General features: G+C 38.1%; 1 protein-coding gene across 1 annotated transcript in view; it reads right to left on the minus strand.

The window, feature by feature from the left end:
* Phip (pleckstrin homology domain interacting protein) overlaps positions 1–9,984 on the minus strand; it is a 107,772-nt gene extending 97,788 nt beyond the window's left edge. Inside the window, exons 1-4 of the mRNA XM_063226930.1 lie at positions 9,530–9,984; positions 9,365–9,423; positions 9,222–9,251; positions 9,007–9,066 (exon numbers count right to left, since the gene is read on the minus strand). Of these exons, the coding sequence (XP_063083000.1) occupies positions 9,007–9,066; positions 9,222–9,251; positions 9,365–9,423; positions 9,530–9,569 (189 nt within the window). The 5' untranslated portion in view covers positions 9,570–9,984. The remainder of the gene's footprint in view (positions 1–9,006; positions 9,067–9,221; positions 9,252–9,364; positions 9,424–9,529) is intronic.
* Positions 9,985–13,292: the final 3,308 nt, after the last annotated feature.

The following is a 13,292-nucleotide window of genomic DNA, read 5'->3' on the forward strand; positions in this document are numbered from 1 at the left end:
TCCCAAACACTAACCCCACCAAATGGGTACAGGAAATCAATGTGATCAACTCTATACCTAAGATTATTAATTCTAAACTCTTAATGTTAATTTTGTGAGGTATAAACATTAGAATTAACAGGAGTTGCTATTATAAAGTTTTAAATCCCCATTTATCACTAGTACTTGACTTGTAAAAAGCACACTCCTTTTGATGAACACGTTTTTTTAAATCTCATTTTGCTTAGACTCCAGAACCTGCCACCCCACTGAGATTCACTACTCTGCTGGCTAGACCAGAAGGTTACAGAGATTCCCTCAAACTTCCTATATCCCCTTTACCACTCTTACCTAGAATCACTTGCTAAGGTGTCATAAAGTTAACATTCCATAATTAATGGTAAAATCTGAGCCAAATGAATATTGCTGTAAAACGTGTGCATTCAGAGTCAAATTGTGTTTTAGGCTTTGGGAGCTACCTACTAACTTTAAGTCACAAAAATTTAATAACCTTTGCATAGTTCAGAGGCCTTACAGAAACAGGTTTCTTAAATGATTTACTCACAAAAGTCACAGTTTACCAACCATTCCTCTAAAGAATAATCCATAGTTTTTAAGTGTTTCCAACAGCAAGTACTATAAGATTCTGTGAAACACAGGCCAACTCTGCTCATTCCTTGTCAACCTTGGCCCAAATCACTGACTTGTACTATTCCATTCTCAAGACTACATATAAAAATACTTCCAAAGTTTTCAATTGCAGTTTGGATAAGATCATCTGAGAATGTGAATTTGGGCAGAAAGAAATAGGAAGAACATGAGCTGAGTGGTTTACTCCACACCTTTCACTAACTCAACTTTTTCTGGTCAGTACACTACTTGGAAATAGCCATCCTTCCTACCTAACAAACTTTGCTGTCATCGAAGGTATTGTTCAAAGAGGCTATGAAGTATTACCATTAAGAGTCTCAAATTCAAATTTATGAAGAGGCCAGACACAGTGGCACATACCTGCAATCCTGGCACTCTAAAGCTGAAGGAGAATCTACAGTTTCAGGCCAGCCTGAATTATATAGCCTATCTTAAAAAGAACAAAAAATACCTTAAAAGCCAGGCATCAGTGTTCACATCCATATAACTGGAATTGTAAAACGTCCCAATCTCAGAAGGTAGCCATAACTTAATTTATTTAAATTATACAACACTGTACCTGGTCTGAGTTGGCTGTTACTTTATACTCCATATTAAATACTGTATGCTGGCATTTTTTAAAATCTTTACTCAACTATGGAAAAATGTTTTGGCTATCTTTTCAACAAACTTTAAAAAATAAGGTTAGGTACTTGGTTTGTCTGTACTGGCCGAGAAACTGCGATTCTTTCCTCTAGCATACAACTCAGTCTTTGTGAGTTATTTGTGAAAATAAAAGCTTCACCTAGAGTTTAGGACTAGACTAGTACAATCGGTCTTGTCAAGGCTATTTTCTTCATCCTTTTGTCTTCAAACACGACTGATGCTGTAAATGTCAGTTTTTCAGACTTCCTCACATCTAGAGTAGGTATATGAGAATGTTTTAAGTATGTGTATGTGGTGCTGGGTACCAAACCTATGCACGGGGTGAGCAAGTACTCTACCACTAAGCCATGTCCTAATCAGCTTCTCACATCTTACAATTCTGTCAGACCTATAAGGATAGCTATTTTGCTATTTTGAGTACTGAAGGATCACTTTAATGGAATATAGATCTCATTTTTATGATTATCCTAGTGTGTAAATGAGAAAATCTATTTGCTGTTTAATTACTTTATAAGGCCTATTTTTAAAATCCCAGCCTCTAAAATTCAAGCTTATAATTATAAATCTGTTACCATTAAAACAAAGTGTGGATAAATTTTGTTTATAAGCTTTATAGCCAGTATCATACTCTGATTTTATTGTAATAGCTTCTCTACAGAAAAAAATATCTTATGCTGTTTTCAAAATTTACATAATCTTTGTAAGCAAATTAAATCTAAGGACTCATAAGGTAAAAAAAAGTCACGACTTCCAAATTTTACTCATCACAATCTGATTATATTCTGGCTGAAAACAACTACTCCCTTTGAGAATTAAAGTTATCATAAACCAAAGTAGGTACGCCATATCAAAATTAAACCAATAAAACTGCAAAATTTAACTTAAGATAACGTTTTCTCTTTCAATCAAGTCATTTGTACATCAAATCTGTGCAATGAGAAATCCTCTAAAATATTATTTACTTGCATAATTAACACTCAAATCTACAAACATGGTGGATGCTACGATGTACTACTTTAAAACTAGAACATTAAACTGTATATTCTTAAAATGTCAGTGTAAATAACCTTGAGCACATTTCATTTTTTAGTACTGTTTATTTCAAATACAGTACTCAAAATACTCACATACAATGGAAGTTGTTCCAGACAATACATTTCATCAATGTCCATAGACTTTTTTTTTTTTTTTTAAATCGGTACTGGGGATCGAACTCATGACTGCCTGCTTTCAAGGAAGGCGCTTATGCCGCTGAGCTAAATCCCCAGCCCCTGTCTATAGACTTTAAACATACCTCAAACTAAACCAGAGAAAAGACACAGCAGGACAGTTATTCTTACACTTATGCTATAAACTCTACAAACTTATTACTTACTACATGTGACAGAGACCAAATAGCTCCTCTTCCAACACGACCACAGGCCAGACCATTTGGAATCCAAAATCATGAACTCCTCAGTGATCCCTTTGTGGCAGGCTACCATCATGTGTACTGCCATGGATAAACCTAACACTACATATCCCACTATAATTTAGCTGTGACGTAACCACAAGTTGAACCAGACTTTACAGCCACCTTAAAATTCCTAACGCCAAAAACATTTAATTCAATCATTTTTCTTCTTGTCTTTCATACTCAAGCACAAATAAGACATTCATGTGTTTATAGTGAAGTAATTCATGGTGGACTTGCTTCACAATTAATGGACTACCTGATTTCTAGTAATTAAAGGCCCTCAAACATGTACTGTTCCAGTATTAAAATTATGTTTGATTTTTCAGTAACCTGCATTCTCAAATTTTACACACAAAAAAATTCATTATCCCAATTTTACAGAATATTTACATTTCTTTTTTGTTTGTTTGTTTGTTTTGTTTTGTTCGTTTTTATCAGTACCGGGGATCCAACTCACGACTGCCTGCTTGCAAGGCAGGCGCTTATGCCACTGAGCTAAATCTCCAGCCCCCAATATTTACATTTCTTATATTTAACATGCTCAGTAATGAATTTCAAACTTAACATTCACAAATTACTCATAAGTTCATAAAAATAGTTTCTCACGAAATAACAGACTAAAACTTCAGCTATACAATATTCCTGAAATTATAAATCTATTTTTAAAATTATGTTTAGTTATTATAAAGAGCAACTCAGTAATTACTAGCTATTTACTTTTATTCTAATATACTCACATAATGCCTGATTTCCCTGAAGTCAATCAAAAGCACAAAAAATCATTTAACTAGACATTTCCAATACTCTGCTAACTAAAAAACAGCTGGCTTAATATTATACTTTTCTATGAATCCTGATATTTATATAAGGAAGCCACTAGCAACAGTGAAATTAACCTGTTCCCTATTACCCAGAATAAGATATGTTAAATACATTTTTATTTGCTGTAATTCCATAGTGACAATGTATATAACCACAAAATTTGGGAAAGGGATAAATGGCCAAAGTTAAGAAAAGAGTTTCCAGTTAAAAACGACAAAAACAAAAATTGTCTGCCTCACAAAGTAAAAAATTGCTATTGACATATTTTATTTAAGCTAAAACTAACTTAATACTTAGAATTCTAAGCATTAAATTACACACTACCTTTAAAGTGACTGACAAAATATCTTCTCTATAAATGATAATTTCCAAAAGAACACAAGCTATGTAATGGTTAAATTCCACTGACTTCTGTATATAGAGCCAGATATAATACCCAAACTCCTTCACACACTCCTAGTGCCACATGAGCATTACCAAAAGCAAGTAAGCTTCAGTCTCTAATCAATTCAGGATATTTCAACTATCAAAATATTGCTGAATGCTCATTGTTTCACAAAAGAGGGCAGTTAGAATTAACCCTAAAATTTGCAGGGGGTCTATCCATAATGCCTAAATGCAGTCTTTTGTATATTTACTACTTTATTATTTCTCAGGGTTACCTATTCTTGAGTCTATAAAATGTAGTAATAGTACTTTCTGAAGTCTTTAACAGTCTTTTTTATTTTACAGCTGTTGAGAAAGTTAATCATAGTTATTTCTAAAATAAAAACATTTCTGTAAATAAAACTAATACAACATTATCAAACTACAACTAAAAAAACCTTTACTGATACTATTAAAAGTTCTAATAATAAAACTATAACTAGAAAATCCTTTCCCAGCCTACTAAAGTTCTAATAATGGTAAAATCCAAATCCTTAAACAGCATGTAACTGTTTCAAGTTATTACTTATAGAATCTTACAAAAGTAGACTACTAACCATTACACAGATTTGGAAATGGATCCCTTCTACACTATTGTAGAAGGCCTCACAATCATCTAAAATACTACCATGTGGGTTGGGAAGGAATGATTCAACTAACCCTTTAAGTTCATGCAACTAAGCATTTTGAGTCAAATACTAAGAATTCATTTAGAAATTTTTGTGAATGTCTCAGCATTTCAAAGATTGTTTTAAGTACCAAAAAAAGTTTAAAACGGTTGTTTTGTCCCTTTAGCCCCTTAGCATATACTATTTGTTTCAAGTCTTTATTCATAATGACCATCATACTGAATAAACATAAAAACCCATACTTTATAGACAACTACAATAAACTGATACTCGTTTTAAAAAATGTTAACTCTACCACACATTTACTTCATCTTAACCCCCTTTATAACAGCCCCCACAAAAAGAGGTCAAAAAATTCTAACAATCAAGTCTTAAAGGTACCCTAAAATAGAATAGCAATTTCTGATTTAAAAAATTTAATATGCTTTCTCTTAAAACTTAGCTCCTGGGGCTGGGGATTTAGCTCAACGGCATAAGTGCCTGCCTTGCGAGGAGGCGGTCATGAGTTTGATCTCTGGTACCGATAAAAAGGAAAAAAAGACAAAAAAAGAAAACTTAGCTCCTAAGTTTTTTGGGTTTGATGTGTGTGTGTGTGTGTGTGTGTGTGTGTGTGTGTGTGTGTGTTTGAGACAGGGTCTCATTATGTAGTTCAGGCTGGCCTTGAGCTCACTTTGTAGCCCAGACTCACAACAATCCACCTGCCTCAGTCTTCTGAGTGCTGTGATTACAGACATGCACCCTTAGGTTTTATATTTTAACTTTCATGTTAATCAGCATATACTAAGTAATTGCTTACCCAATTATTTAAACCCTATTCATCTGAAACTATCAACAATCTATGAAAACTAGTGATAGAAAACATTGTGATTATACAGCAATGAGGAAATATTCAACAAGAAATTGTCTCAACAATCTTCACCTTTACAGGACAAAATGATAAAAACCAAAAAAATGACACTATGAAAAACATTGACTGAATTTTCTAACCAGTACAATTTCTCCAAATGCACTGTTCTGTTTTTGGGCAATTAAACTCTAAGAATGAAATAAAGTTGAATGCTTAAAAACAATGTACTGCTATTTACAAAGTCACAGAGATATCAATCCACTCTTAACAAATTAGATAACTAGGGCAAAGAGAAATTCCATGATTTTCCCAAAATACCCTGCAGGCTGTCACAACCTACATCTCTCAAAGTTCGATCTTTTGGGGGAGGGGGGGGCATTCTGACAAAGTAAAGTAATTTTTGGAAAAGCAAATACTACTTAAAAAAATTTACAACATTTCAACTAGCAAATAAATGAACACAGCTCTAAAAAAATGTACGCAAAAATGTAATAAAAGGTCTCTTATCTGCTCTCAGGCACATGCAGTCATCAATAAATAAGGTGCCAACTAGAAAGTACACTCACTAAACCAAGTAAGTTGTTCAACTACTCAAACCAAGAAATAACTGACAACTTGTTAAAATAAATAATTGGAGTTTTTATTTTATAAAATATGCCTATAAATGGTTCCATTTAAAAATAACTCATAAATACATACTTCAAACATGTCCTTGTATTTATAATATCCCGTTATTTTATAACATGAAATCAGTAAATTTGTATCATGATGCTAGAACAATTATCAAATTTCATACACTTTAAGTGTTTTAAACCTTCACAAATGTAAATAGTCAAGTCTTTTATTAACATGAAAAGCAAAAATAATGTTCCCATTTATGTTTCCTTTTTCAAAAACATGCACAGCATCTTATTTAACCTATAAACCGATCAAGCAGGAGTCCATATTTCTCTTAAATGTAGTCACCGAGTATCTGTAAGCTAATTGCAGACACTGATCAATGACCATTTTAAACTTTTAGAAGTACAAATATACATTATGCATCCTGAACAGACATAATTTGAGACTTTCTAGAAATTGCTGTTTGATGTATGAATTTTCCTGTTTAAGATATTTAGTTAATATGTAAACAAATCATTTTCAGATAGAAGTAGAAAACTACTGAAACTATGGCTGCACTCAACAAATAATCTTCAAACCAATGTTAAATAAAAACCAATATAGCACATTATAAAGCAACACTTTAAAGTCTTGGGACCAAATTAAGAAAACAGAAACACTGCACACGAGACTATCTGCTCACCTAAACATAAAATTTAAGATGATTCTCTTAAGCCAAATAATGCCAGAAACCCAGTGGTCCAAAATGCTTTTTCCAGCTAACTAAATCTCACTAAAAAAAGCCAATTAATATTAAACCACATAACAAGATGCAGTTTGATGAATCTGAAAGCTCCTCAAACAGTGCATTTGCATCCACGACATAGAGTGAGCAATATAATGACTGAATAAAAACTAAGTAACTTCCAAGTTTTTCTAAGAATTCTTAACTCTCATGAGTACGTCAATATGACTGTTCTGGCACTCTGAAAACTGCAAGGAAGAAAAACCACACCAACACAAGCAATGGGTCTTGACAATTAAATGATGAAAACAATTTTTACTGTCAAACCTAAGAAAGACTAGAGCTAAAAATTGGTTTCAATAATATTTAAGAGATAACAAATCCTTCTTATCCTCCCTCAAATTAAATCAAAATTGATACTACTGTTTGTACTGTAGAAAACTGTTTTTGCAAACATCCCTGCAATTTGGCCAAAAAACGTAAGCGTTTCATTCAAACAACGTTAACATTAACTAAGTCTCCAAGAAAAGACCAACATTCTCAGTGAGTTGGGGTTTGTGAATTTCTAGAAGGGATGTAAAAATGCATTTTGTATGAGATGTAAAGATGAATTTTGTGAAACTTGCCCATCTTTAGTTTATATAATCTTTGATCATTTTCTCATATTGTGAGAAAGGTATGACAATCTGTCAAACATTTATACACTAAAAATTGATTTCAAATATTAGTAAATCTTAAGACTTTACTTCAAACTCCATTTATTTTAATCAAGTATGGATGAAACTAGGTAGCCTCGATCAAAACCTAAAAATAAAAATACTTATGGAAATGAATATGCTGTTACGTTTCCAATAAATGTATGCGTAGGTATCCTTGCTTATTTCAACAGCAGGCAGCCAGCATTAACAACTTATACTAAATCATGAGGCTCACACACCAAAAAAAAAAAAAAAAAAGATGTACTATGCATATTGAAAATGTAACATAAGCTATCAAAACCAAGCCATTCCTTCACTCACAGAATACACTCATTCTAAAATAGGTCAAACATCCATCTTTTCAGAAACACCTGTGAAGTAACAATAGTAACCATCACCCAACAGATAAATCTCACGAAACACGCACTGCCCAAGTTTCAAAAACATGGTGTGCTTTGGTGTAACTGCTTTAATTGTCCGAACACAATTTCACACAAAATGAAACAGTTTAGGCAAAGATATGCTATGCTATGAAAACGCAGCTCCTTTAAAGTAAACTTGGCGGTAACGACACGTGTACTCACAATGCTAACAGCGATTAGATCCACTTTTCCAAAGCAATATTTAAGTAGTACTGAAATGTTCAGTTACATACACTCGAAATTAAGACACATTCCCAAGCTATTAAGTACATTCTAACAAACAGAAAAACTTTTATTGGCTAAGTTCCACTCCACAGTAAATATGATGAAGTCGAAACTCCCCAGTGCTCTCCAACAAGTTTTCAATTAAAAATGGAGCATTCCGTGAAAATTAACAAAATTAGAAATGGCCTGTTAAAACTTTTGGTTGCACACTTGTCCAGATAACGTTTGGCACACGCGGAAAGTGCCGCTATCGAACCCTAATCAGACATCTGATCTCCAACCGAAAAACGTAGGTCTGAACTAAATGCAACTGAAGCCAAATAAAAGGGAAAGCAAAAGAAAACTTTAAAAACAACACAAAGCAGAACAAAAAAACTGGACAAGAAAAAATTAACTTGCCAAGGTTTCCTGGAGGCTCGGGAGCCAGCCTGTGCAATGCTAATGCCCCAGCCATTGTGTGGGGCGGGACCAGCGGAGCCGGCCGCGCGTACATAGCGAACGAGCGCGTCCCCGCCTCCCCGCCGCGCCGCGCCCGCTGCCGCGCGCGCCGCCGCGATCGCACGGACGCGCGCGCCGGCCCCTCCTCCTCAGGCCTTGCACTGCACAACACTCATGACGTATCTTTATTTCTAGCACATTAACAAAATATCCTAAATAAACTACCCGCAGCCCCCGCAGACCCAGAGTGAGGGTCTCCCGGCTGCCGTCCCCCGAGACCCACGCCGCCCCCAAGCCATGCCGTGGCCCTGGCGAGGTTTGCGTGCTGGGGCCAAGTTTTTGTCTCGGTTAAAAATTGCGGGAAATTCAATTTTTATTCGACTCCGAGAAAAGTTTCTGAGCTGGGTGACGAGAACGGCTCACCAGGTTCTGGTAGGTCCTGGGGTGCTCCTTCCCGGTCCAGTCGGTGCGCCGCGGCAGCAGCTGCGGGAAGACACGCCGTGAGCGCGGCCGCCGCCCCTCCCCCGCCGCGCAGACCCGGGACCCGGGACCCCCGCCCGCCGCCGCCGCCCCCGCCCCAGCCCGAGCCCGGGCCCGCCACCGCCGAGCCACGCGCCAGGCGGGCCGCGCCAGCTCACCTCCTTCTCGGCCACCTCGCGGATCAGCACCTGCAACAACAAAGCGGGGCGCTGAGCCCCGTCCTCCCGCTCGGCCTCCCACCCGGCCCGCGCCCCCCGACGCCCCCCGCCCGCGCCTGCGGCCCCCAACGCCGCCTGTGTACCTGGGCCGCCTGCTGGCACGGGCCGTCCTCCAGGAAGCGGGCGATGAGGAAGTAGAGCTCTGCGGAGACAGGGACGGGGGGACAGGGCTGAGCGGCGGGCCAGGGCCGGGGCCGGGGCCGGGGGCCGGGCGCTCTCCGGGGCCAGCGGCCCGCATCCCGACTTACCCGACCGCAGCTCCGAAAGGCCCTTCCGCTCCCGAGACATGTTTGGGGGTCGTTCCGGGGCCGCCGGCGGGACACCCCGCCGCCGCGGGGAAGCGGGCACGGGGCCGCCGCCCGCCCGGGAGCTGTCAGCGAGCGCTCACGAGCCGAGCCTGAGTTCCACCATTCAAGCTCCGGCGGCGGAGGCGGAGGCGGAGGAGGAAACAACAACTCTCCGCCACCGCGCCGCGCCGCGCGGGCCGGCCGGCCCGACACCCGCGGATCCCTCCGCCGCGGAAAAGGAGTCCACCGCCGCGGCCCAGAGCCCTCACCCCCGCCCTCGGTCCCAACCCCAGATTCGCGCCCGACCCGCGCACCCCTGCCCCTCCTCTGGCCGGCCCGCACGCGCCTTATTTATTTATTTTTCGTCTGAAACGATGGCGGAGGCGAGCCACGGGATGACCAGCGGGCCCTTCTCTGAGGAGGCCGCGCGCAGCAGGGCGGGAGGGGCGGTGCGACGCGGAGGGATCTGACGCACGCCGCAGCGCCGGCGTTTGCCGCGGCGCAGGCTGCGCGGAGATGGAAGTTAGTTTCTGTGAGGCCGGAATGGGAGACAAATGAAGCGAGCTGCTGTGAGGGACAGGCCCTGCGCGGGGGCTCGGGCGCGCACGCTGACACGCGCAGGGAGGGGAGCGCTCGCGACTGGCGAGCTCCGGCTGCCGCTGGCCGAGTTGAACGCTAGTGTTTGCTTTCTGCCCCTCGCCATGTGCGTGTGTGGACGCGGCGGGCGGCGTCGCCGAGACCTGCCCTGCGTTGTTTCTGCAGCCGGTGCAACGCTGTGCGATTTATTGAAGTGCCGTGTATTGCATTTGAGGTTCGGGTGATCTCAGTTAAACACTTGCATTTTGCAAACCCGTTATTTGCGAAAACCACCTCGACATATTTCTTTTATTACTACAATTGCTTTTAGCGTACGGTTTTGAAAAAAATGTTGTTCATTGTTAAACGGGCAAAGCGAACTCCTGATTCGTACTTCGGATACTCTTTTTTTTTTCTTCTGATTACAGAAAGGCTAGTGATGGCTAATGAGGGATTTGAGATTAAAGAACCTTAAAGCTCTTTTTAAGTGTTTACAAGAAGGGATAATGTAAATCTGAAGAAAAGGAGAGGATGCTGATATGTATGTCTAACTGATCTAGAGGTGATTTAGTGACAGATCGATAACCAACCGAAGGATATCGAAAGAATATACTACAATTTAACCAAGGTGATTAGTGATTAAAATAATTTAGATTACTGGTGTATCCTGCAATTGACTTCGTCACGCTAATTAATGGCTTCTAAATTGAGGTATAAACCATCCCTGTTTACAGTTAATCACGGGAAGACATCGAAAACTGACGAAAAGAGAAAAAAATTAATCCTTCGTAAATCTGTGCAATTACCGGTTTTATATGCTAAATCATACATTCATACATCTGTGTTTTGCCGATGAGAACGGCCTTTTTTTTTAACGAATATGGATGAAATTAATGGAAACAATGGAAAAAGCCATTCGTTAGAAAACAAGGACACGAAGTGATATTTATCTCCAGATGATTTAAGCGCTTTCCAGAAAGGCTTGAGAGTTCGTTATTTTTTTTTTAAGGTTTGCATTTTAAAGGGCATTAGGATAGTCTTTCTTTTGTTAATATTTAACAAAAGAGACTCCTTAAAATTTTTAGGTAACAAACTGCACTTCATGGGTCTGGTTTTAAAAGGTTATCTGTGAGGACAGAACCTACAAGCTGTCCTATGGTTTTCTAGCTTGTTTCTTCAAGCCTTGTACCCTCCTGGCTCCTTCCATACCTAGTAGGAAATACTTGCTGCAAGTGCCTTGGGCCGCACTGCAAGACTTCACCGTGTGATGCTGTCTACTGAAACATGCAGAAAGCATCACACAAGGGAGGAAGAAGGGGGGAAAAAAGCTTCAGTCCTGCAGTCATCGGATGTGAAATCGCCTTTTGTAACTCAGTAAAATAAAAATGGACGTTACCATGATTTGTCCTGCTGTAACCTATTTATCAGAATAACTGATATTTACTGACGTAGCTGCTCTCAAATTGTGAAAATATTTGCATCTTTAAAAGCATTTACTTCTGACTTTTAGGTAAAGTAGCCTACTTCTAGGGGGTTAAACCTGAAAAGATAAGTATTTATATGCCTTTTTTTCAGTACTTCTGTGGTCGATGCTATTTTAACTTTTTAAAGTCTTTATGTTCTTCATATAATTGTGATAGCTTACATTATTGTAATGTTCTTCAAATAAGCAGATTTTGGAACTAAAAATTCTAGTTGGGATTCTCTGGTTTTGAAATACTTATATTAGTATGATTTCTATCTGATGTTTTATCTCTTAAAAATCAAACTGTAACATGGAATATAAAATTCCTCTGGGTAAAGTTTTCCTTATATGTCTTGTGGGTATTATGTAAACATGGAAAGGTAGTATTATCCTATAGATGCTTTTTAAGGAAAAAAAGATCTACCTTTTGAATATTCCTGTCATTTTAACTAGTCTGTGACAATATTTTTATTTTCTTTTTATAAAATATTTAACTTGAAAATAGTAGTAACCTTGCCTTTAATCACTATCATTTTGTTGTGAGAAAATACAGATTACCTGAAAAAAAATCAAAACTTTCCTTTAGCCAAACAAACTTTAGTTTTTAACAATGAAGGTTAAATTGAATCTTACTAAGTCCTTTAAATATAAAAAAGAAAAAACACTGTTAGTTCCCAAAGCAAGGACTCCTGGAATTCTTGTCAGCTAACTCTTTGGCACACAAAGGTAGTTCCAGGAATATCCCCTTCTGTTTGATTATTTTAACTTTTTTCACGCACATCAAAAATAAGACATCACTTTAATAGAATTCTGCCTTTTAAATGAGCATTACACAAAAATAGCAAAACTTTGGAAATCCAACAACTAATATTTTTATATGATATAGTCCCTATACTATAATATAGGGACTTTATAGTATAAACTTTTTGAAATGTTGAAGTGTCTGTGAAATTCACTTTAGAGTTGTATCACATGAAACAAGATAAAACAACAAAAAATGTTTTAATAAACTTTTAATCTAATAAAAACGTGATCAAACTCTACCATTTAAGTCCCTTCTTTTTAACCCCATAAAATACAGAAATGGAAAAGAAGGGACACCATTTTCCGAAATGGTGCCTTTTTAAAAGTCCTCATCTGCCCCTGGAATAGAATAGAACTGTTAGATGGGTCTTGAAGAATAAACCATACTCCTTGTGCTTTCTCCCTAACACTGTACATCTCTGCCAATACCTGTCTTTCAATATGTACATCCTTCATCCTTCATAAAACATGAATATTTATCAAATTTGAATCGTATAAATGGATATATTATTTGGTTCCTACAGAAAGAAAAGGAATAATCAACTTTAGTTGCTCAATTATTAAACAATTTTTGTATTATTTAGCACTATTCAACAATTCTTCCTCATACCTTACTGAGAATCCATTTTGTTTAAATTGGAGCACATTTTCTTTTCATCTGTAACAAAGATGAGCTGGTCCCCAACAGTTGTATAATCCTTCTGAGTTTAAATTTAAGTGTTGTTAGTAATTTACTCAATCTTTTTTTCCCTCTGTCTTAAATCACTTTACTTAGATTTTTTTATGTCTTTATTTGCTAAAGAACTACATATACATCTTCATGGATTAACTAGTATGCCTTTTTAAATCACTTCATGAGTTTAACAGTACAATTAGAAA

The sequence above is a fragment of the Cavia porcellus genome, unplaced genomic scaffold, assembly GCF_034190915.1.
Source record: "Cavia porcellus strain 051 isolate PalLab524CR breed Dunkin Hartley unplaced genomic scaffold, mCavPor4.1 scaffold_16, whole genome shotgun sequence".
NCBI lineage: Eukaryota > Metazoa > Chordata > Mammalia > Rodentia > Caviidae > Cavia > Cavia porcellus.